The following is a 26,474-nucleotide window of genomic DNA, read 5'->3' on the forward strand; positions in this document are numbered from 1 at the left end:
TACCTTTAAGAAAAAAATATTTATTTATAAAAATACACTGGGATCAGTTTGAGAAGTGTGGCAATAAATACAGTTGAAGGAAGAAAAAGCATTTCTACATGGTTATATTATGGCACAATAAAAGGTAAATGCACCATCAATCATGGGACTTCTGTTGGCTCAAGACTTTGTACAAGCTCCCTTTTTAGTAAGACAACTATTTCTAAGAGTTTGGTCAGTGTTGATAATGGAATGAATGCACAATCACAAATGCACACTCATGTCTAATGCAGGACTTACCATTAGCAAACAATGTTTTAGAAACATAATAAATGATATTTAAATCACTAATGTGATGTCTTAGATTTAACTGGCAAAGACCACATTTAACTTTAAGCATGAAATTCTTTTATCTCATCTGGAAAACAGAAAAGCTGTAGATACGTAAAATGAAGGCTTAATGTGGTATGTAAATACCTACTTAAGTAGAGATTGTGAAAATGCATAGCTCCTCATTAGACGACCTGACTGTACAAGAGCACTCCCCCTTTCACAGTATTCCTTTTACTTCATATGCAGTTATTGTTTATGCTGTAGACTACAACTGTTACAGCACTAAAGGCAACTAGACAGGGAAAGGGCAGAGAAAGGAAAAGGGAATGTATGTAAGGCAATATTTCTTCAGGTACATTAAGCATAGTGTGTAGGAAAGACAGGTAACAATTCCACAAGGCTAGTTTCGTTCTTACTGAATAAAATAATGGACTAATACTGAACTTTTCTTGCAAAGCTAATAATCAATGCCCTGGTCACTGTACTGACCATGGTAATCTCTTTGATAGTCATCTTGGTACTCTCCATGATAGTCATCTGGGTATTCTGCCTGATAATCGCTATCGCTGATTTCTGACCCGTTAGTTCCTGTTCCTTGGCTGCCGTTATGAATGACAGGTTCTGTTGGTGCAGCACAGTACTTGGGGTCATACACTTGTCGTCCAAGCCCATACACACTCATTCCCTTCTGTGAAGCTACTTTGTTGGTACCCATTTGTAATGAAATAGTTGAGTTATCCACAGGTTGCAATATGTGCTTCTGATCGTAGATGTCTCTCCTGGTACCTGGTGCCAGCATACCAGCCTAATAAAACAGGATTGTAGAGGTTCAGTAAGAAGGTCAAGAGCGGCCATTACTAGATTTATGATTACAATAGCACACCTTACTGGTGTGCTAGAAAGTAGGAATTAGAGTGTAACAAGCATGTGTTCACTTAGTAGGTAAGTCACAGAAGAAAGTCCTTGCAGAAAGGTCCATTTATTTCACTCTTTGGAGAGAATATACTGTGTTTCGACTAAGGTAGTGCTCAAGAAGCAGCTGCTTTTTTGCCTCTGTCTAGTTAGTACTTGAAATGAAGTTACTGTTTTCTTCTGGTATAACACAGCCAGCCAGAAATTCTAGAAGCACCAGGTCATTTTTATGTCTTAAGATATTCAGCACAGAAGACGCTGGTTAGTGAGAAGAAATTTAAGTTCTTCAATTACTGCATAAAAGCACAGCTGAACTGTACCCTCTCACTGCTGCCAGTTAGACTCTGCTACTGCACGCCACTCTCGGACTCCCCTATCCCACCGGGCTCTCCCAGGTTGAGAGTTGTAACGACTCTACAAAAGTCACACGCAGTCCTGCTTACCTGACTGGCTCCTTTGTTAGTGCCCATCTGTAGGCTAATTGTCGTCTGGTCAAATGGCTTATCAGTTTGCATTTTTGGATCATAGAGGTGTCTTCTAGTTCCATAAGCAGTCATGCCTGCCTGACTGGCACACTTGTTGGTGCCCATCTTTATTGGGGGAAGGAAGAGGTGGACAGAAACAGTGATTTTTATTTGTACAGCAAGCACAGTCTAAGGAAACAAATACGGTTGGTAACTGTGATGGCTGATGGAAAAAGTAATCACAGTGCATGCTTTCCTCCTGTAGCTTGACCACTACCTGCTATAAATTACCCTTTCTCCATACTGAGCTTCAAAAGGAAAAATAAAGGCAACTGTCATCCTAAGGCATTTCAGTGACTGGCATTTACCCAACTGCATTGCAATTAGAATGGATGTATGCATCAAAATGTAATAATTAACTTTTACCCTGGACAGTAATGATTCAATTACACTGCCACAACTTCTCTATCACAGGAATTTTAAGATTTTATGCCAGTTATTTTGGCTTTTATGACTATTAAGGAAAGTGGAGAGAGAAAAAGCTTCTACCATATAAGGAGCTTTAGCTATCCAAAGACTCCTACTTTAACACCACTTTAGAGGACAGAGATGATACTGCTGATATTAGGTGTTCCTTTCCTCCTTATCACTCTTATTGCAGATTTAAAACAAACAGAAAAACCTTCCAGGCAGTCACTTGGGCTTACAAAGCCAATCAACTGCTTACAAGAATTAAAACCTCATACCTCCTTCCATGATAACAATATACTGTAATTCTGCAGCTGTTTTTGTATAAAAAATATATCAGTTAATCAAAACAAGAAAGTTGTTCTCAAATATTACAGATTAACTGCAAACTTGAATTTCATACTTACCTGCAGGCCAATTACACTTTGACCAGCTTTTAGTTTTCCTGCATCAAAACTTCGTGCTTGTTTCTCTGCATATTTGACACCAATATCAATTGTAGTATGAAAACCTTTGGTTTTTGCCTATTTAGGGAGATGGAAAATAGAGTATTCAGCATTTGAAGTATATTTTCTGCTACTGGAACACTGGCTTTACGGCCCTGACTCTGGGCTCTCAAGTGATGCCACAAGCAGGTTTATCTCTCATGAGAAACTCTCTGTGTCAGGGGTGAGAGGAGGTAACAGTTCCCCATGCCATTTGAAGGTGGCACTCCAAAGCTACCCAAGTATCCCGTCAGAAGGATATTCTGCAGGGATGAGCCTTCTCCTGTGAGCCTCCCCGGTTCTGTGTATGCACATGCAGCTCCAGAACAAGGCCATCTGCAGTCAAGAATCCTAACTCTGAACTCCAGGCCTTCCCTGGAGGCATGCAGTGGGACACAGCCCTCTGAAGTGCACCCTCTGCAGCATCTCAGACTCACAGTAGATCTATCCCCTCCTGACAGGCCGTGTGTTGTTTTCTGTATTTACATGAGTGGTAAGGGTGCACCTGGACTGGCATGTGGATTTGTGCCAATTCCAGGGGTACAAATACTTACCAGACCTGCTAGTGCCACTAGAGTAGTCTGTACTTGAGTCATATTTCCATTTTCAAAAAGATCATTTGCTTCAAAAATATCATGTGGCTTCATGCCGTAGACTTGGATGGCTTTGATAAAATTCCCAATGTTCTCCAGCTAAACAGAAACAAAAAAGCCAGTTTTCTACTCAGTGTTTCAATTCAGAAACTAAGTAATTTTAAAGCTTTCTGGTGTTGGTTTGTTTTGCTTGGTTTACACAAGCTCTCTGCCTTGTGCAAACTGGACAAAACAGTTGGCGTGGTTAAGAGTGACTGGTAGGGAGTTTGAGATTATTTTTCGTTAGTTTTAATATTGACTTCAGAAATCAATTTATCTAGCCTGGCATCTCCCCATCAGTGAGTATCATATACTTTGTTAGAGGGGGCTTTGATGACAAAACTCTCTAAACTCTGTCCCTTCCAAGAGAAATCCTGATCTAAAACCTGCTTCAAATTGGAAAATTTGACATACCGTCCATGCTATTTGACTTCAGCAATTGATAATTTTGAGTAAAACAAAAAGAGAAATGTATGGATAGTAAGAACATTTAACTTAGTTTGAAGGTATTAGCTTGCTCACCTCATGGGACAAATTCAACTAAGCTTTTGCGGTTTATTAGCACTTTTTAGCACTGTGCGCTGTAGAAATTGGAAAGCAATATGGAGTACAAGGAATAAGGACTAAATCTCATCCTTCCTTCCGAAGTCTTAAGAGATAGTAAAACTTTTTTTAAAATACAAGTGTTCAATGCCAATAAAAACAAGAGGCTAACACAGCAGTATTAAGCTAGACCCAACAACAGTAAAGGCAGTCAACCCTAACCAGCAACCCTTCCAACGCTTGTTCTAAATGCACGTTCCCTTTGATAGTCCCTTGTGGGGGGAAGTGCTAGGTAGAGCACTCGTAAGAAATCAAATCTGGATATGCTGAAATAAAATACATACTGTAGTTTGCACCATATTGTCTTCTGAGTTCTGTTACACAACCATTTCTTCTGAGACTGTTCAGGTCCTTCCCCTCCCCATCCTCTCCAGCTGCTTTCTCAGGAGGACACTTCGTACAGTGACCTCAAATGTCCAGGTACAGGCAAACTATTGACCTAACACCTTGCAGCACTGCCTGGATGGAAAACCACAGCTGGGATTTAATGTAAAAGTTAACAGCTTTTTTTTAACTTGGAAAAAGGCCTTGCTACACGGCTCTATGTTCTTCTTCCACCTGAAATTTCACCTAACAGCTAAAGCACTACTATCAAACATGTATACTCAACTGCCATTTATGAGTCATCTCAGCTATAGTTGCTTTCTGTTAAATGCTTTTCATGTATGCAGTATTCTCAACTGTTGTGTATGTATGATATGCAAAACTTGGTGCTATTAAGATTTAAGGTGTACCATATTCACAGCAAATTTGTTAATACAGAACAAAAGAACTGTTTGGGGGTTGGAGGGGTTAGAGGTGTAGTTTTGGGGTTTTTTTTGTTTTACCTGGTGCCAATTTAGTTTTGATTGATTAATTTTCTTCACTGATCCTGGCTGCAGCTTATTTATAAGCCTAGGGAGGTGAAAAAAGGAAATGCTTAAACAATAAATCTCATCCTTATACCATCGGTGCAGGCATTATATAATATTTTCACTCATGCTTTATTAGTTGCATTAGTTTCATCAAAATCGTTAATTTTTTGGTTTATACAGAGTGCCTAGCTCAGATCTCAGGTCTAACAAGTCTAACAGACCATAAGAATTTTTGTGTGCCATTTGATTATTATAGAAAAGAGCTTCACCATTAAATTTAGAAATACTTAGAAATCTTTGCTGAAATATAAAGGAGATTTAAGTTTTCATTCTTCTCCACAATTTCAAAGAAGCTGTCTCCCACCCTACTGTCAGCTATCTTTGACTACTATTGTTGATGTGTTTGAAGGGGAGTCTTCAGAAAGTCCCTCCTTAGTTCCTCAAAAGTGGAAAGCTACTAAAAATAAGGTTACTCAATAAATGCTTACTCGCATAAGATTATGCCATCTTTTAATCCCAGTTGAAAGTTTGCACCAATGCTCAGCCCTGTAACCTCTTCTATCCAGTTACGCAGATCTTCTTCTATCTGGGGGTCATATTTCAGGGCAATCTGTAACACAAGCAGTTATAAAGTTACTTCACGAGAGAAAACTGCAAGTCTTTCCCCCCAAATCTGTTTCAAAGAATATGCTATAGCATTTATCCAGTACTGTATTTTAAATATCAGAGTACAGAGGTAAGTCTTTATCCCTTTTACTATAATGCTTATGGCTTTACTAAATGTTTATTTGCAAACAGCGCTTTGAAGCACTTAACAGTTCTTCCTACTGTAAGAATTGCTGGAGCTTGTGAACAGTCTTTTGACAGCTGCAGAGGAATGACGACTTTTTTTTTTTTTTGCGGGGGGGGCGGAATTCTACCCAAGTTGTACTTTAGCAGGAAGTACAAAAGTGAAATAGTGTGTTATTAACACAAGAATTCTGAATTGCCATGCCATATGACATCAGTACTACAGATGCAGATGTCTGCGGACTTTTATATAATAGATCCGAAGTTTTTCAGCCAAAGATTATAGTGGGTTTGCTTTTTTAGCTAGGTTATGATTAATGGAGATGACCTAGTAAGTTTTCCCCTTGTTGCTACAACATTGAGAGTTATCTTGCTGGGGATTCTGGGGGTTGTGTGTGTGGCTCTTTTAAACGTAAGCTTTAGTATGCCTGCTATTTCTCTTTTCTTTGGCCTTGCTGGAAGACTCTGATGGAATAAACTGTGATCTCATGTCTTAATTGCAAAGTTACTGCAGTGTTACTTTAGACAGAGAAAACCTGCAATGGTCTTTGAAGTTAAAGGCATCAAACAGAGGCCCAGAGTTGTTAGCAAGGTGACTTAAAACTCCTTTTCCAGATGTTCAGACTTCACTACTCAGTGTGTCAGTTTATGCTTCAGTCACTAGAAATCAATCCATGTGAATGGAATGCTTAAAACCAGTAAACTTCGACGATGCTGGCAGCTAATGGGGTCCACACTCTCTGCCCTTCATTCCCCTCCCCTGAAGAGACTGAAAAGCAGCTCAACCTTCCTTCAGCCTAAACCCGTTACTTTTGCAATACTTTTCAATATTGGGGAGTTGGAGAAAAGGGATTATATCATTGAAAGCATTGCTACTTTTTCTGAAAACAAAACAAGTTATCTGAGCACAAGATTTTATGGCGTAAATAAATTCCACTAGCATGGAGGCTGGCAACGCTTTTCGATCTTTATTAGAAGTTGTCCCGCATGGGTCAGCGAGCAAGACGGAGAATGAGGGAGCTACCGTGAGAAACGTGACAGGCAAGCACAGAATGTACTTGCAGTATTTCTAACTAATGGCAAATCAGCTCAGCTACACCAATTACTTACAAGTTCCCAAAAAGAAACTCATGTAAAGCCATTCACATTCAGATCAAAATGTAAATTTCAGACTTTTTACATGTAGTGTTAGACTTCAGCCCAGAAAGGCCAGATATTAGCAGCTATTTATACTGTATGAGATTGTAATTCCAACGTATCTGAATTACTTGGACGGAGGCAATTGCTACATTCTGGCTAGTGTTAGTAATCCCCAACTCCAAACTGACCAAACGAAAAATTACAGTATTCTGTTCTCTATCTTTCTTCTAAGGGGAAATGGAAAATTCCTGCATCTCTAGCTTTACTTCAGAAACTTGCCAGAGAAATACTTATTTTCCATAGACTACTTGTAATAGTGGTGCTATGGTGCCTTAGTTACAGATCAGGATAATGGACTAACCCATTCTCTTATTCAGTCTTGATTAAGGTGTAAAATTTTGTGTAATATTCTGCACAAGATGACGAAGTACCTCAGTGCTTAGACCAATCATGGTCTAAAATAATCAAGATACCCCTTTTTTCACTGAAGAAAAAAGGAAGAAAGCTCAGGTAATACTACCTAGTGTGAGGAAAATGTCATGACTACTTTTTTGGTTTTGTTTGGTTTTTTTTTTAATCACATCTTTTGGATATTAGATAGCTAAGGTGAGAAGCAGACTAGAAAAGCTAGCTGAAGTTCACAGCGCATGGAGGAAGCTGCCGCGAAGCAGCACAACCACATTCTTCGTTTATAGTGATGGTAGTAATAGTAAAGGGTGGGTAGCCCCTTTTCTGAGGGGCTACCAGAAAGGTTAACATCTTGAGAAGGGTGTATAAGGAAGCTGATTATCATCTTTCTCCTTCATAACCTGGTGATTAGCTTATGAACTACTTTTCATGGCTATTTTTATTTCCTGTGGAAACAAGGCTTATGTGATCACAGCCTTAATTTGTCTCCCCCAGAACATTTGGCAGAACTCAACTAGGTTGTTCAAACAGAGCAGCAGTCTTGGACATGACTGAGTCAGTTATTTTGTGTGAAAGTAAGTATTTGTGCAAAGGAGAAAGATCCCAAAACATCCCCAGAAGAATGAAACATAGCATCATACTCTTATTACACATTACAGAACCTACAGAGATCTTTCAAAAGTGATCTCGCCCATAAAATCTTAAGTTACGTGTACAGACGAGACATACAGTAGGCAATACGCTTCTGTACACCAGTTCAAAAAAACCCCCAGGATTTGTAGAAAGGCCAGAACTTGGTATGTTCTGATACTCCAGTTAGAAGACAGCATACAATTTGGGCTGGTCATTTGCACGTTGACAGTTCATACTCCGTTAAAATCACTGTTCTAACACGCATGTGGGTACAGACAGGGGTTTAAGCTAATCTCTTCCACAAGTCTTTAGTTAGTTAGAAACGTAACGAACATTATGCTTTCTGAAATTTCATGCAGTTTCTGTTTCCGTGTAGCTTAAACAAAATGCTAAGTCATAATTTAGCCATCCTGCAGTTGGAATTGTCTGGAATACAACTGGAATTGTCTTCTACAACTTATTTTTCTACAATTCATTTATTTTTAAGTACTGGTAATCACTTTTTTTTTTTAAAAAAAAGAGGAAATCAAGTCTGTGATCATGCCATCAAGAGACACATTTTAAAGATCAGCGACTATCTATCTCCTACCTCCCAATACTTAAAAAAAGAAAAAAAAAAAGAGAAGAGTGTAAATATGGGAGCCAGTAAGAGTGAGAACCCTAAAGACTTCTGCAAGTGTGGCTATTTTAATCTTTCTTGGCAAGCATATAAAGGAAAAAAAAAAAGCCAAATTTTCCTCATTTAATACTAAGTGCATTCCATATTCGAGATTACAACTGAGCTGAATATTAAATTGCTACCCCCATTGCTTAGGGACCTTAGAAGTAATCGGATGGAATTTTATCTCTTCTCCTGAGAAGTATTTACTTCATGTTGGAGTACTTTCATGTCTTCAAATCTTGAGTTTTTCGAGAGGTTTTAAAGTGTCTTGGGGTATCACTACAGTGCTTATCTAGAGAGATGAAATAAAAAATGCTTATACACATGAGGAAGCTTGTCTTATTGCCGCTAAAAGCATCACTATTAAATCTGCTGATTTTCTGAATTCTCTTCACTACTGTACAGTTTGACTTAAATATGGTAAAGTTTTTGTTTTGATTTTTGAAATGGTGGGAAACTAGGTTAGAAAAAGTCAAGTGTGGTGATAGTTTCTTTGAAAATTATACTCTATCTGAAAAGCTAAAGACAGAAACTTAAGAGTTTGGTTTTAAACATGAGACAAGAAGGGGTTAAACAGGGAGGGTGACAGGTCAGGTACTACCAGAAGTGAGGCATTATGCTTACTTCGAATTCTTAGCTCTTTTGCTCCCGATGGCACAACCAGAAGTTATGTAACACCAAGTTAGTGAATACTTCACATTTTCCACACGTCTATCAGAGCTGTTCCAGTTTTCCTTTGATTGCTATCTACGAGGGGAAGTTGGAAGCTTTGACATAAATGAAAAAATGCTATGGCCTTTTCCATTACTACTAATCAACATACCAACATTGGATCCTTTTTAAGTACTGAAATTTCATGGAAGATACTTAAATCTTACAAGTCCATAGCAAAAGAAAACATCATCTACTAAAGATGAAAGCAGTAGCTAAGCAGCTTCATTCAAAGTATTCATCACTGGTGCCATCAAAAAAGCTACAGTTTCAGAACACTGTAGAAAAGATTCAATCATAGCAATGGATATAAAGATTTTATACAAGTTTAAAACCAGATAGCAGGAAGCCAACTGTTAATTTCTTTACTTTGTTCTGACAAATCTTGGAGGATATATAAAGCTGTAAATGCTACTCTTTTTGTTGATGCTTCAGAGATACAGATTTAATAGTTAGAAATATCTTTGAAAGGAAATTAAAGTTTATACAAGTGGTCAAAATTATAGGTGATCTAAAGTTGTGGGAGGAAAAGACTAGGTGTTACTTGCCTTTTACAAGGTCTTGAGTGTTAGTAAAGTTCCTTGACTGCGGAAGAGTTGTCTTTGTATTCAGTATAGAAAAAACTACACAAAATTAGACGATTAACTGAAAGGCAATCTTTTGAATAATTATAAGTAGAAATGTAATAGTTCTACTACAAGTAGTCTTCAGAAGACTGACAATACATATTGCTTTGCTACTGTAAGTCACAAGAAGAGGCTACAGAAAAATTAGGTTTGTGTATTACTGTCCTTTTGGACTGGCTTCAAATTTGATTAAAAAAAAAATTCACCTTCATTTTCAACTACAGCTGTATAAAGTACCAACTTTAGTTAGTTACAACTCTGCAGAATACTCCAGTTGTATCTGAATTTATGAGGAAGGAAGCAGAAATCTGGAAAACTTCTCCATGGTATGGAAGAACATTTTGAGCTTCAGACTCTTTAGTACCAATTAATATCACATTAAATTTGGCTTCTTCCTAAGCTTCACACACATTCATGCAATTTTAACATATTACTAAAGGACACGAATTTAAGTCTATGAGGAACTACAATGTCTCAGATGCTTATGCTGCTAAACAGTATCTGCCCTGTACAGCCAGGATAAAAGACTGCCTCAGTAATGATGCAGAAGAAGTAGCAAACCCCAATTATACTAATACCAGTATTTTAGCTAAAAATATCTTTTTTCAGTATAGTAATCTTCTATTACAGATAAATTAAAGTAAACACTTCTTCTGTACTTCCTAAAACGGATGCACTTCAATTGTAGGGCTGAAGTTGTGTTGTGTGGTCTTTGAGTAGAAGGACAGAGGGGATAGAACTTAGGACACCAAGAAGTCAGTTTTTCCTCTTACTAGGTGATTCCTGTTTTAAATGCCAAGTTTCATCTTTGAATGTCAGATGCAGATAATAACTAGCAGGTGATGTGATATACATACATTTATGCCAATGTATGCCTACGGCTAGAATCCTTGGGTTAAACTTCATTCCTCTGGCAACTTCACACCCGATTCTCGCATCTTGTTCTGTTCAGGTAGGACTTTGCTGTTTGGGACCTCTTACAGTGTAAAACCCCTCCCTCCATCTGTAGTACATGAACAGCAGTCATCACTGTTTTTATCAAGTGTATGGATTCCTGGAAACAAATAAAGTTATGTTGGCCAACTTCAAGGGACACAGACAGATCATTAAAGTTACTCAGTATGTCTGTAGCATGCTAAGTTTGAGTGATGATGTTAACCAGTATTTCACAGCATAAATGACATCATATGGTGGATTTTCAGTTGTCCTTCTACACTAATCTCTTCCAAATTACACAGTACACACTGTACACTACAGGCTACATATATGCCAAATCTCCAGTTTAAGAGTTCAGCCGTCTTTATTGCTGCTACTCTGGAAAAACACTGTAACTATCTCCAGAAAGAGTTTAAGCACACTGCATAGCTTTTTACAAGTCACTGGGACTAACAGAAAACTTAGTAAGGTAAAAAGCAGGTATAAAAAAATATAACTTTCAAAGTTACCCATCATGTCACAACAGCTCGCAATTCTTAGTTCTGATGAAACTTTCGACTAAAGCTTCAGGCTTTAGGCCCCCACAGCAGGGGTCAAATGTTTAACATGCAGCACGCTAAATTTAAAGTACTAGTAAGCATTTGAAGAAACTGCTCTCTGGTCAAAAGTTTTAACAATAAAAGGATGCACTTGTCAAAATGAGTGAACAACTCTCTCACAGGAACTGTGTTTGTCAACAAAACCTAAGGTTTAAAAACATATAAAAGTGCAGCAAAATAGGTTGTATGTTGCTGTTTTTCAAGATAACTAAAGTACAGGGCCAGGTACAGAAAGAGAAATAGTGAGGACTTTACTCCAGGACAGTATATGAAGAGGTTACACATACACTTTTTCACTAAAGTGAATAGAAAAATAAATAAAGCCCTAAGTTTTAGATGTTAATATTCTTCACATGGAGAAATTTGGTGTGGCCCATACCCTTGCTTGAAGTGACACAAAATTACCAGTTTTTCTGTCAAAAAAAGATCAAGTAGAGAAAGCTTACTGGATTTCTAATAAGTATGGGAGCATATTCATCTCATACTGAATTTAATCCAGGTCTAGCCAGGGTTTTTAATGTTAATTTTACTTTTACACTTTATTTAGGTCATAAAATACTGAAAGCAAATAAAGGTAACTAAATGAAAACTCCAGCTTTTAAGACCTAAAGTTGTACAGTTTAAATTTTAAACAGCAATTTGTTCCTATATCAACTTTTCAATTTTTATTAATTCGGAACTGAGTGAAACTGAATTCTTACAGTTTCAGTGGTGCCTACAAACATCCTTTACATTGAAGTAAGTACTACCCTCATAATTATCTCCTGGCATCAAGGCAGAGGCTCTCGGAAGCCCTTGCCCCTCAGAAGTGGGAGTGAGACACACTACACAGCCAGTCTCAAATTATTCTCTAGAATTCCAGCTACTGGTACCTGAGCTCCCCATTCTGTTCATCACCTGCTGTTCCAGAACACAGTTCTGAATCTCACATCTAAAATTTACACAGCAAAACATCTGGACAAAAAACTGTTAAGAGCTTACTGGTTATGCAAATGACCAAGAAAAAGGCACAGAACAGTAAGCATTCTTCTCGTAAGTAGGAAGAGAGGTTTTCTAGATTTTTTTTTTTTTTAAATTATACAACTGAGTTAAAACTTTCTGGTTAAAATTCTATGGTGTAAATAGATTACTGTACATATCTAATCTTCAGCTTCAGAGGTGAGGGAGAGTGACAAGGACATAATCAGTATTTTTCTGCAGAACAGTTCTAGTTGTCTGCCAACAGAGTGGTTATTTAGTCATAGAATAAATAAATGGCATACTCTTTGAGTTGAGACAGAGAACGTAAGACAGTGGGGAAAATACAAGGTTTTGATTTTTACTGAAAGTGGGCGAGAAGAGGGAGTGACAGGGTACCAAGGTTATTGTCAAGTGGAGCTACAATCCCAACGACCTTTCATCATAAGGACAAATTAAAATTCCCTGGTAATTTCACATATGTTGACCAGGACTGCATGCAAAAGTGAATGTCAGAGGAGGCATATTTGTGCAAGAGAAACCCAAAGGCAAAGGGAATGTAAAAATCCAGATGAAAACCAAAGGGGAAAGTACTTCAAAAACTGAAAGCCACCATTAAGTATGCCCTGGTATTTGAACACGTAGTTTGTTCTGTCATTATAGACTGTTGTACAGAAAGGCAGAGAGCACACTGTGTTAACGCTAATATTGAAAGATATTATCCCACTACACTACTTAGCACAAAAATTTTACAGCTGTATCCGTTTTGCTTAATATTCATCAGTATTTTTTTGTTATGTGTAGCATAATTGATAACTTGCCAGCACCTCACTGTTGTCCCTGTAAATCAAAATTTACGCTACAATCTTTAAAGGAGGGATGGATAAGCACTAATTCAAAATTCCTGGCATTCTTCCCATAGGCACCAGTTTAAACTCTGTGAAGTAAGGACAAGTCATGCCTCAAAGTTTCCAAGTCATCTTACAAGTAAGATACCTGTAGTCATGCATTGCGTTTGTTGCCAGATCAGCAGGCTGGAAGAACTAAGTGTTCTACTCGCTGGCTGTCTAGTATGATTTTGTGACAGCTTGCAAACTATTCAAGAAGCAAACACCACCATCTCGTCCCTCAGAGTGTGCTAACAACTCCGATATATGCCTGCCCTTGGACTGAATTGGCACTGCCATAGCTGTACTACTGCAACGCGCTCAGCCATCCAAATCTGTTCTCTCAGTTTTTCTCACATTTCTTGTTCTTATCGTTTCTTGTCATAGTCACAGTTTTCTGGCTTGTAACTCCAACTCTCCTTAGTCATCAGCTTCCGCTTTCAACTGTAGCGCCTTCTGGTCCTGCCACTGTACATTCTTGATATCAAGTCCCTTTACACTGTATCTTTAGTCTGTGTATTGCTGAACAGTTTAAATTTCTTCGCAGAACATAGTTTCAGTAATATTCACTACCTATTATTTGAAATCATTGCTGTTTCCATTTAAAAAAGCACTGGGATAGGAAGTTTCTTCTCAGCTAAGAGAGTGTTGATCCAACATGGTGCACAAAAACCTGTTATTCCCTGAGAACAGATTCTCCATGCTTTGAAATCTGCCTCCAGTAAGACTGGCTTGAGCTCTGGTATGACACGGCAGATCTGGGCAGGCTCCGACATCACTAGCAGTGATGTCTTCTGAAACAACATGCTGAGTGCTGCTCTGAAAATATTGGTAACCTGCTGTACTGACAGAATTCAGTGATACCTGAAGTTGCTCTTGTTTTGTGGGGGGGAAAAAAAAAAAATCTAACAGAACAATCCGTAGCATAAACAACAAAAAAACCCAAAAAATCTGAACACAACCTAGTTTTCCTAGTAGTTTCCTCAGGAAGCGTCTCCTGAGACAACTTCTCCTGTAACTCTGCTGGAACGGTAGTTCTCAAAGCCTGCAAACAGAAATAGTAATCAATGATCATTGTATCTTTCTGAGACTACTTTTCTAATCTATTGCTACTACAGCAATCCAGGAAATTATATATTCTTCCAAGTTTACTTATTTTTCTCCCCCAACAGAACAGCTTTTAAAATATGTTATGTTACAAGCAAACTGTATTGTGACTCTGTAGCCCTTCCCCAAGGCCCAACCGTGTTGACAAGTCTTCTAACTTCACCTTCTGAAGAGGACCACAAAATCTGATTATTTTAGTCTGAGTCTCTCTCCACACCTTTTTCCTTCTCTTCAAACCCTCTTCACTTACCAACAACAGAGGGATTGTGTTTTACATCAGCAAGTGGCTAATTAGTAACTCAAACATACCTCTCAAAAAAGTTAGCTAAAGAAAACTGAAGTCTGTTGATGCAAGCTTTGCTAAATGTTACTCTAAACATACATTCCCTCTGCCTCTCCAGCAAAGGCAGAGTCCATGCTGCATGTTCTCAGAGCCTTTTTGAAAGGTAAACCTCAAGACTCTGCTGCTTTCACGTCTCTTTTGCCCCCACCCAATAATCTCAGACACTTGCCTGCTCACTGCCACTTGTGATCCCAGGCATAGGCTTGACTGATAAATGAACCAGATGACATGGCAGGTCCCAAGGTAACAGGCATTTCCCAGGTAATAGCGCTCAGTGTTTCCCACCGACTGCTCTGACCGTATCTGGTCGCCAGTCAGCCTGCTCCGATTTAATTCCATGAACTCACGTTAGCTGAACAGGTTAATTGAGGTGCCTGTGATAAGTATTCATAAGGAAAATACAGATTTCTCTCATTCTTGCCACCACTTCATCCTTGCACAAAAGGATTCAATCTGTGTTTTTTGTAATTTAGATGAAAGATGTGATTTCTTGAGAAGTTCCTTAGCTTCTACTAGATAGCAAAGGCTGCCTAGATTCATCTTTCATGCAGGTAGTAGATCAAAATCTCTGAATTCACACATAGCATATTTTTCTGGTTGAGGTAATTTTGCCCATATCCAGTTTTCTTAGCAGAAGCACAAGAAATGCAGATTTCATAGAACCATAGAAGAGTTTGGGTTGAAAGGGACCTTTAAAGGTCATCTAGTCCAACCCCCCTGCCGTGGGCAGGGACATCTTCAACTAGATCAGGTTGCTAAGGTTTCACACCCTAAGCTTTAGAAGATCTTGCCTATCAGCTGCTTCATGCTATTGTTTTGCTTTACCACCACCAAAAAAATTGGAAGACTGAATTCAGCACAAAGAATGAAACATAATAATCTCCTTCTGCTGCTCCCTGCCCTCCACCCCCCTATCCCCTTCCCGGGTATATCTCTGACCGGTTGAAGTTCAGTAGGTGATACAGAATGTTAACTATGTCCCAGGAAACATCCAAAAATATTTTGGATATGGGCACCCAGGCAAGTTGTGCTTTAACCACATTAAAAAAGTTGTAAGAATAATATGATCTACAATTAATGCGATATTTAAAAAAAGTTATGACCATAAACACATTAGAAAGTGTTTACTTAATTTTGTAATAATATCCATCTTTAAAGGACTACAATTGAAATTTAGAAGATTATTGAAGAAAGTCTAAGAAACGTAAGACAGAGTATTTGAAATTTACATAGCTCCTATAGGCAGTTCTACATAAATCATAAAATCTGTATAGCAGACAGCTGGACAGATATTTTTTAAAAAGTTTATGATTAGGTGAACTTTTAGCTTAACTTTTTATTTAATGAAAATGTAGTTTAAGTTATGTAAAAATCAAGCCATAAGCCTGCTACACTGAAGTTTATAATGAGTACAAAAGAAAGTACTACTGTTAAATTAGGAAAGACAGTCAAACTCCTAAGAAAGAGGTTCTGGTTAAACACCCTGTAGCAACTCCTAAACCAACATTTTTCAGCAATGAAGAACAGCTAGCACTGCTAGGGGTGGGTAGGGGATGCACGTATACACTGCATCCAAAACTCTGGATACCACAAGGTAAGTTGTAGTCTCGCTACGCTGCACACCTGAATTCACTATAGGTTTGAAACACACAAGCAGCAGTATGTGTGGGCAATGCCGTATTGCAAATGAAGTGTGAGAGAGGTCCCAATCCTCAATTATTTAAGGGTCCATTATTCTTCTGTAGGACAAAATGCTCGGGTGCCCTAACTTGAACTCTAACTTTACTAGTTATGTTTTGTTCCAGTTCTTTTCCATCCATTCGAAGGCCAGTTCTTTATCTCCGATGTTTAATCTCACAGCTTTTTTGTTAATTCTTTTTATTAAAACCTGCTAGATTCTTTCAAATAGAAGTACCTTTCCATATCACAAACATTTTCATACCATCATTTATTAATGACCAAGGATGCTATCAGGACAGACCATAGTAAAAAAGCAATAGTCTTTATTTTCTTAGAGTTACTTGTACTTTTTACTTTTATTGGGGCATGATTAATACAATGATGTCAGCAAGGTAAGGGGACAGCTTCTTGCAAAAATAAGCAAAGAACATTTAGTCTTAGAACACTAGATATGTGTCTAAACTACATGTGCTTCATTGACATAACACTTTATTGACTTTCAGATACAATAACTTCAAATTGATCCCACGCAGTGTTATAACATTAACCAAAGCAGTGGTAGCTCAGGCTGGTCAGGCGATGGGAATCTCAACAGGAGCCACAGTACAGGTCCTGCTCCAGCGCATCCTTCTGCTTGGTGTGTGCTGGCCGGAGCTCTGGGTTGTGCTCTGTCCACGCTCAGCACAGAAGGGAAATGTTATGGTGGGGCTCCCGTTAGCAGCAAGGTAAGAGCTGGCTTTCACCATGAACATTTGAGTATTACCAAATCCCTTCCCAAATGCAAGTGTCTGTTATGCCTTATCTTTTGCTGGCAAGGCTTCCAGTATTTAGTCAATTGATTAGGGACAACAGAAAAATACTTCTCAATTAAATTACTCTTATTCAAGCAAAACCAGGAATACTAAGATAATGTTCTCTGTCTATAAATAAGAGGCTGTAGTAGTGGAAATATCAACAGGAAAGCAATACAACAGGAGAGCTTTCTTAGCAGGAAAGCAAAGTACGGTTTTTATAGTAGTAATGTCCGGTTTTACTCTGGAAACAGCCATGGTCCAAAACATGCAAAGCAGGGTAGGAAAATTTGTTTAGAATCCATCTATAATTCAGCCAGCTAGGACTAAAGGCAGTAGATCAGATCCCAGCTTCATAAAAGCATTTCAGAACAGCAAGGAAACTAAGCCAAGGAAGTGCAGAAATCTTTAGTTTTTGCCCAAATCTAGAAAAAGACTTGGTGTTCAAGTCCTGCAGGGTGTATGCACAAGGCACGTGCAGTTTCACTTCACTATACCTCTTAAGGATTACTCTGTAACCAAAAGGATGTCTGCCTAAATAAAGTCCTCAAAAAAAGTCCTGTTTAGACCCCAGAAGACCAGGTCAAGACTTGGAAGGGAAGCAGCAAAGGCATCAAAAGGTTAAAGTCCAGTTGCCAGGAGGGAGTGAGGATCAGTGACCAGAGGCAGTTCAGACTCCCAAGGTTTAAAGCACGCTTGGCTTCCCATGCTGGGAACCGGGTAAGGCAGTTTGGTGAGAGTCCAAGCAGGGCACTAGACCGTAGCTGTGACAGCAGCACTTCATGCCTTGCTGTAATGGTCTTCTCTCACTGCCAGCTCCTCCAGTGTGACTAACGCCTTCAAGTCTTTGTAATTTATACATCCAGAATTGTATTTGCTTCAGGTAAGAGATGGTTTTATATAAGCAACAAGAAGTTTAATTATGTCTCCCCTCCTAATATCTACTAAACCTTGCACTGGTTTAAGGAGGGAAAAAAAAAGGGGGGGGGGGAAGGTTTGTTGAGGGGGGTTTTTGTTTGCTTGGGTTTTTTTAGAGGAAAAAAAAAAAACAAACATAGAACCACCCACCTGAAAAAAGTCAAAACTGTTTTTGAGTAAAACACTGTAGTTCAATCCCACTAAATAGAAACGACGACGTAAGTTACTCTGAGGCATTACTGCAAAATCAAAAATATTTACCCAAAAGAGAGCATTTGCTGCTGAATATAGCTATACAAGTTAACAGTTGTTTAGAATCAGATACTTACAAAAAGCATTTTTAAGCAGGAGTTCCTCTTAAAGAAAAAAGAAGGATTTTCACATGATCTCACTTAGAAAAAATCTGTTTCAAATTGCCCTACGTGTCCTGGCCTCAAGCCTGTTTTTAGTGAGGGCCTTTCCTGTACAGTTCCATAGGGGATGGGAATCTCTACAAAGTTTGCCTTAAAAGGATGTGTCAGATGCACAGTGTATATGGTGTTATGTAGCTACAGAAGCTAACAATTCTGAGTACAGAGAAGTTTCTATCCTTTATTCTCCAAGGCAAATTATAAATTATTCAGAGGCAAGAAAAAGCCTCCAAATTAATGTTCTTACAGAAAAAAAGACGAGGCGAGAAAAAAAAAAATCACTGATGTGCCATTATCCCAAAACAGTGCATGCATCCATCTATCTTTTAAGGGTATTGACTCAGCAACAGGAATATAATAGGCATTTTTCTGTACATTTTAAACTAAGTCTAACTCTGAAACCACACAAAAAGCACATTCATCTATACATTTTAAACAAGCAAGCAATACTGTAATGCAAATTAAACTTCTTATTTTCTGAGACTACTAATCCCATTTAATTGTCATGACTCTGTCAAACTCAATTTGCTTTCTTTAGAGGTGTTTTGGCCATAGGAGGTATACTGTGAGCTTCCATGCAAAGACTTGATACTTATTCCACACCCTTAAACATTAACTCAGCAAGTTTTATGTTTTTCTATCACCAGTTTTAGTAAAAGTTTATTAATCCACCAGAAACAAGATCACTATAATACATTTTATAAATTCACATAAAGTGCTTTAAATTTGAAAGTGCAGACAGTGTTGTTCCTAAGCTTAAACATAACAAAGGTTTACAGCAAACATCCTCACTCTTAGTTTACTTAGGCACCATGCTTTGCTGGCGGCCGCAGTGACAGTTTCTATCTGTGCTGTCCTCATGCACACACAGGAGCAGATTGGTCTAGTGCTCCACCTCTGCTTTGATGTTCATGAGGCAGCAGCAGCTAATCCCGGCTAAGCTATGCCATTCATCACCTTCCTCCTAAAAAAAATGGTGTAAGCCAAGAGATGGAACTGGAAATTACATCCCTCACACAGGGCTTAACACGGGGCAGCAATACGTGTTTCACAGTTCAAGAACGGCTGCGCGCGGTTCCAAGTGACAGTTTTGAGACACATGAGGACTCCAAAAGACAACTGTCAACTTGGCAATTGCATGTCAAGGTTTACTGGGGATTTCAACCATTGAGAAAAAGAAATTAACTCCCGTGTCAGTGGTTTACAGCACCAGCTGCCAGATGTCACTAGGGTAGCCACTCTCACAGGTTTGTTTTATTTCACCTACTTGGGGGCTACCAAACAATGAAACTGGATATAGGGTATGCCTGCCTAGCGGGGGTTGTGCAAGGGCTCCCAAGGAAAGTCTCCTTGTTCGTGGGCTTGGACAAGTGCACAGAATGGGCAATGCTTGGCTGACAAACACAGGAGGCTTTAGACAGATGACAGGGGTGTTAACATCCAAGTTGCTGGCAAGGGAAGTGTTTCCATGGCAAATTACTTGCTTCTGTTTATCATAAAAAGAGATGTATCATAGGTATGAACTGTCAACTCAATGCTACATAGGTTGTATCACCATTAGTTTGTACCTGTTAGTAGGTCTACTTATTACTGCTGTAGTATTAATACTTCTGTTGAAGTAGCCACAGAATTGGAAACCTATACCTGATACATGCTCAAGAGAGCAGTCCTGTCCTGAGATAGTAACAGTGAAAGAGCAAAATGGATTAGACGCATTGAGATAGACAGAGCAGACACACTGAGGTAGACAGTAAAGGATGAAGATGAATGGAGAGACTGTAGTTAAGATTTCCCACTGCTGGAATACCTTCCTCCTTTAAAAAAAAATATAACCAAAACATGCAGCTACTGATTAGGGCTACTGCATTAATACCGCTTCTCAACCAATGTGAGGACTCTTCACACACAGGATCTTACACTGGGAGAATACAAATTAGTAGGTTACTACAGCTTAATAAAGCTAGTGTTTCACTGGCTTTCTTTAAAAAAAATCCTCTGCAAAATTTCCAGCAAAAAGCTAAACTCATGTTTCAGCAATTGAGGTGGCAAACACATTCTCAGAAGCATAAGAGGCTTCTGCCCAAAAAAAGGAACACCGCGTGATTTGGAAGTGGAGGGAAGCATGCAGCAGGACTGTTTTCTACAAAGTATTGTTGAACCTAAGTTACTGAAATTTAATATTGTCAGTCAAGGTGAAACTAAGCATCAGAAAGAAGTAACCAGCAGGGATATTGTAAATAAATTGAAGAATTCTCATCATTTGGTTGCTGATACAGCGAAAAAAAGCATCTTAAGACTGACAAAATAAAAGTTTTCATTGTTTATATCACTAATGTGTTTAAGTGATACATGTAGTTATTGTGCCAAATATTGACTGTGAGTTTAGCTATGGAATTATTCCACTGTCATATTTATGTTTTGTGGACAGTTTTGCTGTTGACTCAGTTATCAAAACTGTACTATTAACTACTATTCTCTTATGTTGAATACATTCTGTGCATCTAGTTGATAGATTTCTTGACTAAACCTATAGCAGAAGTTTTCACTCAGCATTTCATTCATTCATTATAAAGGAGGTTTGGGAACAGCTATTAAAAAAATAGGATGCTTGAAGATTAACACACAGAGATTTCTGGAAGACAATAAATATAGAAGACAAAGTTATGAAGTTGTTGATCTGAACTGCAGATCTGTTGCTGGAGCGTGTCCAAAGAAGGGCAACAAAGCTGGTGAAGGGTCTATTGCACAAGTCTTACGGGAAGCGGCTGAGGGAACTGGGGCTGTTTAGTCTGGAGAACAGGAGGCTCAGGGGAGACCTTATCGCACTCTACAATTACCTGAAAGGAGATTGTAGCGAGGTGGGTGTTGGTCTCTTCTCCTCAGTAACAAGCGATAGGAAATGGCCTCAAGTTGTGCCAGAGGAGGTTTAGATTGGATATTAGGAAAAATTTCTCCACCAGAACTGTTGTCAAGCATTGGAACCGACTGCCCAGGGAAGTGGTTGAGTCACCATCCCTGGAGGTACTTAAAAGATGTATAAATGCAGTGCTTAGGGACATGGTTAGTGGTGGACTTGGCGGTGCTAGGTTAACAATTGGACTTGATGATCTTAAAGGTCTTTTCCAACATAAACGATTCTATGATTCTAAAGCCTGGACCTAGCTGGAAAAAATTTCACAGTTTTCTGGAAAAAATACAGAAATTGGATACAAAGAGAAAAATTTCAGTGCTATGCACATTGAAACTGATATTTAGCTAGTAAATGTTAACTTCAAGAGCTATGATCAACTATCAGAAACCATGAATTAATTGGAGCAAACTGAAGTTCAATGCTTGATCTTGTAAAACCCTTCTGCTACTTCCTCTAAAACTTCCTTTGTAAAATGTCAGTGTATATATTTCTAATATAATATTCTGACCGTTAGAATCAAAATATTGGATTTTTAATTTGTTTTCCATGCAACAAACTTAGGATTTGTATCATAGAAAAGGTCACACAAGCCGATTTTATTTTAAATGAAACACCTGAACTTTATTTAAAACTTTTAAAGAAGTAATATCTTTAATTTACAGGCTATATAGACTTGTACATACAAGACAACTGGGAATGCAGAAATCCTACACTGTCATTTATCATCACAGAAGATATCCACCTCTGCTCTCAAAGCATAAGTTCTCATTGCCTTTATCCAATACAGTCTTCATTTTTATTACATCCTTTTAGACAACATTAATAGAAATACTTTACTACCAGCAAACATTCTTACATAAGGGTCATAAAATTCAGTGAGCAAACCTAAAGGTTTGTAAAAGGAAAATAGTCCACAGGAAGTGTGGAAGTGTAAGACAAGTATATAGTAGGAACAGTTACATCTGAAGAAGGAAAAGGGTATTATTAGTGTTTAGAAAGGAGGAGTGAGAAAGAAGAAAGAGAGGGCCTAACAGTCCAACTACAGGCAGCCAAAACTTAATCTAGCTATTAAATCACCAATTAAAAAAACCTGAAAGTTAATTATTCAAATCTGGTTCCCAGTTAAAAACATTCATAAAAGGGTAATTTCTGGACAAAGAAATTAAATCTGTTTATTTGGCCTGTAGCAAGTGAAATACAGCACAAGAATTTTCTCCTCAGCAGTTTCAGGAGGAACACAATAATCATATCTAGGACTTGTTAGTATTATTCACCACAGACTTCATTTCTTTTTCATTAATTCGTATTTGCCCTCGAGAAGGAAAGCAGGAAGTACTACTGCCCTCCTGCACACTTGCAAAATAGGGAGATATTTTGTTTACAAGCTTTGTTTGTCTACCAGCTTCCAGTTTAAAAAGTTTGTTTCCCTTCCTTCTCCATATCGCTAGCGCTTGACCTTTCAGGGTGGCAGCTGCAGGGACAGACCAACTCACCTCAGTTACTCTGCTGTCTTTAAAAAGTTTGGAAAATGGTACTGACCAGTGCCAGCTTCCTGACAGGGGGATGGCTTGGAAGAAAGGTCAAAGACTAGAGTCAAGACACAGGATAACCAAACGCTACCCAAAGTTTAACTCCCCATACAGATCATATTTCTGCCCATCCTTCCTTTCACATGGAGATGAAACTGGCAGCATATCAAACATAAGAGGGGGAGAAGATAAATGCCTGCCCGATACAAATACCATTTCCATGGGAAGGGTGGAGTCACTAGGAAGCAGCTGAATGAACTGGAACCTCTCCTTCTGCCTGGTGTTCCTGTTTGCTCCACACCTGATCCAGCGAGACAATGGAGCAAAAGCTTCTGCTAATTTCTTACCTACCTCAGGTGTAAATCAGAGACAAATATAACATTAGTTTGTAGCTTTATCTAATTGCATCATCACCTCAAGCTATGCTAAATTCATGTTCTGCAGAAACTCTCCCATTGCTTAAGAAGAAAATCATTTATTGCCTGCAGAAGAAACTATCCATTTCAATCAGCTTAAAGGGCTCCTCACTGAATATTTGTTTTGGATCAAGTATCTTCTGTGATCTCAAGTAAACAGGGAATCAGCTTCAAAGGGATTACACTAGTTTGACTACCTACACATTTCTCATGCAGACAAGTTTCCTTACAGCTGGGAACCAGTACACAAATTCCACCCTTTCTTTGTAGGAATGAGGAAAAGAGATCCATAACAGAGACCAGACACCTTATTAGTGTGAACTAAGGTAAGGAGCAAAACAAGAGAAGGGTGGAGCCTCAAAAGGACAAGAAAAAAAAAAGAAAGAAAGAAAGAAAAAAAAAGCCCTAAACACCAAACTAAACAAAGATTTTAAGCTTAGAGACAGAATCTTGAACATCAATTAAATAGAATTCTTATAAAGCATCAAGACATGTTATATTCATCTATTCAAATACCATAGCAAACAAAAGGTCTCTCTGAACACTAATACAATGCCAAATGGGAAAATAAAGAATAAAAATCAAAACCAAGAGACTTTTCTGCCCAGCACAGCTGGGCCCTCAAGCAGCATAGCTATCAACACGTCTGTTTTCTGCAGAAAAATACTGCTGTGGGATTAGCACTGAAAATTTCAAACAAGGGCATCTAACATTCACCATCATTCAAGCAGGGAGGTACCACAGCTACTTACAAACATTACACCAACAGCACATAAAAAAAACCCATAACACAATAGTTTGCACGAAGGTCAGTGTTTTAGAAAGCATGATTAAGATCAGTAGCAAAAAATGGTCCACCAGGAGCTGGAAACTAGATGATGTTCTTCAAATCTCTATGAGACAGAAGGATCTGGAAAAAGGAACTTCTGATCTCTACAGAGACATTATTCTCTGATCCTCTAGAAACAGATACACAACTAATGCACTGACCCATGCAAGATACTAGATAGGAGGTACGCAATATATCTGTCTATAACATAACTGCTTCGAAATTTGATCTCTTACAGTAAGAGCAACATTCTCAAAGTTCAAAGCCATATCTTTTGCTGGAGTTGTTGTTGTTGGTTGGTTTGTTTTGTTCACTTGTTTTATTTAAAGGAGATGAGTTCATTTGTCTTTGGTGCATTTGAATAATTTTTTATGGCACATTGACATTTCCAAGGACTGCAGCAGAAGCCTGCATACAAGTAAACTGAAGCTGCCACAGAACATCCATCCCTCCACAACATTTGCATTGAAGAAAGCAGAGAAAGTGAGTGAAATAACATTCAGGAAGATAAAGTAGAAGGCTCTTCGCATAAAGGCATGAAATAGACCAGTTTCAAACTGGTCTGTTAACACACGGGCTTGGAACAGTTCCTCTCAGGAGGCCCTAAGGAAGCTGATGACAATAAGAAACTGAAAGAAAGAACAAAGAACTCCTTCCTATTCTGTCCCCAGTAAGGGGCTCACTGTTAAGCCTATATGATTCTGTTGATTTTTTTTAAAGTAGAAGAGCATTTACTTTCTTCCTAATTCACATGCAATAATACACAACGTATGTTTTACTGTCTTTTTTTAGACTGCAATAGTGTAGATAAATCACTAAGTTTAAACGTTGGAAGCAATCGCTCTGGAAGACATTTGATTACATGACGTCATCAAACTTTGCAGCAGAACCCCACAACCATCCTGAGAAAGCCAATAAAGGAAAAAAAAAAAAGTGTATTTTGTGATGTTTCCAACATATTAACTTAGACTTTCTGCATAAATTACAATGTTTAAAGCAAACTACTTTTCTCCCTCTTCCCCTTTCTACTCAGCCACAAGCAAAACAGGATTTGGGGATTTGCTGAAGCCTGAAACCAGACATGTGTGTGAAATAACCAGTTATTAAATACCACGTTTAGAATTTAAACCTGTGAATAAAGACACAGAGCACCAACTTATCCCTAGTTGTTTACCAGTGTAATTTTTATTGCAAAGGTTTTTCCTCTTACCAGGTAATTGTTTGCTGCAAGGTAACACTCTGTGTAACAGGACACTAACATAAGTACCTTTTGTTCCAAAGAATATGAGAAAAATCAAAGACAAGTCAGAGCAACTCAGGAAAACAACGCACAAAAGGCGCACACCTCTCCGGCAGCGCAGGCTTGGCTACTGTCAGGTGACTTTTTTGCTGTTGCAAACCAAAGCACCGGGTGCTGTGACAAGCCCCTGTCACAGCAGCAACCGCTCGGTGCTCTCCCTGCTGGCGGCGCTCTCAGCAGGGAGGAGAGCTCCGGGAAGGCCCCGCCACCGCTGGGCCGGGGACCCCCGAGCGCCCGCTCCCCAGAGGCGCGAGGCCAGGCGCCCCCGCGCGCCTTTGTGTGCCCCCGCCGGGCGGGGCGGGGCGGGGCCGCGCCGGGCAGACAATGCGCGGTCTGTGCGGGGCCCACGCCGATTGGCCGCGCGCCGCCCGTGCCCATGATGTCATGCGGCTGGAATGCGCCGCGCGGGGGGCCGGGACGCGCCGCGCGTCTCATCCGCTCCGCTCAGCTCGGGCCGGCTGCGCCCTGCCCCGGCGGGGCCGGCACTGCCCGCCGCTCTCACCCGCTCCGCTCCGCCGGCCGCGGCACGGGCTTGGGACGGCTGCGGGTCTGAGCGCCGCGCCCCGCCCGGTCCGGCGAGAGGAGAGGGGACGGTGCCCGCAGGGGCGAGCGGGACGTCCCGAGCCAGGGCTGCCGGCGGGGCAGGTGCAGCCCAGGCGGCAGCGCGGGACGCGGCGCCGCACGCGGCTCCGCCCGGCGCTGACAACTCTCCGGTCCCCGCCGCAGCAGCAAGTTTCCCGAGCGGCGCCGCGGAGGCAGCGCTGCCCCGGGGCCGGCGGCGGGAGCATCCTTCGCGTGCCGCCACCGCGCGGGGCGGGCGGGGACCCCCGCCGGGAGCCGGAGGCAGCGAAGCCCCGCGTCGTGCCCCGTCCCGCCCCCGCCGGCCCGGCGCAGACAAAGCCCGGTCGAGCCCCCCCCCCGCCGCTGCCGCCCGTACCTTGTTCTTGACCTCGGCGGAGAGCCCGTAGGAGGGCCCCTTGTTGAAATGGGTCATGTCGGCGGTCTCCCCGCTGCCTGGGGGCGCTGGTCGCAGGCGCTGGCGGCTCCGGGCTGAGGCGAGAGTCCGCCCGCGGCCGCGGAAAGTTCTAGTCCCTCCCTCACGGCCCGGCCCCGCCGCCCTCCCCGCGGCCGTTGGAGCCGCCCGCGCGCCAATCGGGGCGCGG

General features: G+C 40.1%; 1 protein-coding gene across 1 annotated transcript; it reads right to left on the reverse strand.

Moving 5' to 3' along the window:
* Positions 1–26,465, reverse strand: CNN3 (calponin 3). Its single transcript, XM_075156340.1, has 7 exons — positions 26,249–26,465; positions 5,219–5,340; positions 4,704–4,770; positions 3,196–3,333; positions 2,564–2,680; positions 1,668–1,814; positions 1–1,117 (listed from the first exon to the last, which is right to left on the reverse strand). Exons 1-7 carry the CDS (start codon positions 26,303–26,305, stop codon positions 770–772), a joined length of 996 nt encoding a protein of 331 aa, XP_075012441.1. The 5' UTR covers positions 26,306–26,465; the 3' UTR covers positions 1–769.
* Between the last annotated feature and the right edge of the window lie 9 nt (positions 26,466–26,474).

The sequence above is a fragment of the Calonectris borealis genome, chromosome 8 (genome assembly GCF_964195595.1).
Source record: "Calonectris borealis chromosome 8, bCalBor7.hap1.2, whole genome shotgun sequence".
NCBI lineage: Eukaryota > Metazoa > Chordata > Aves > Procellariiformes > Procellariidae > Calonectris > Calonectris borealis.

Excerpts from the sequence above, each read along its gene's own strand:
- CNN3 (XM_075156340.1), bottom strand. The coding sequence starts at position 26,305 with ATGACCCATTTCAACAAGGGGCCCTCCTACGGGCTCTCCGCCGAGGTC. Across the intron at positions 4,771-5,218 it reads GATGGCATAATCTTATGCGA|GCTTATAAATAAGCTGCAGC; the intron begins GTAAGCATTTAT and ends TCACCTCCCTAG. Across the intron at positions 1,118-1,667 it reads CTAACAAAGGAGCCAGTCAG|GCTGGTATGCTGGCACCAGG; the intron begins GTAAGCAGGACT and ends CTGTTTTATTAG.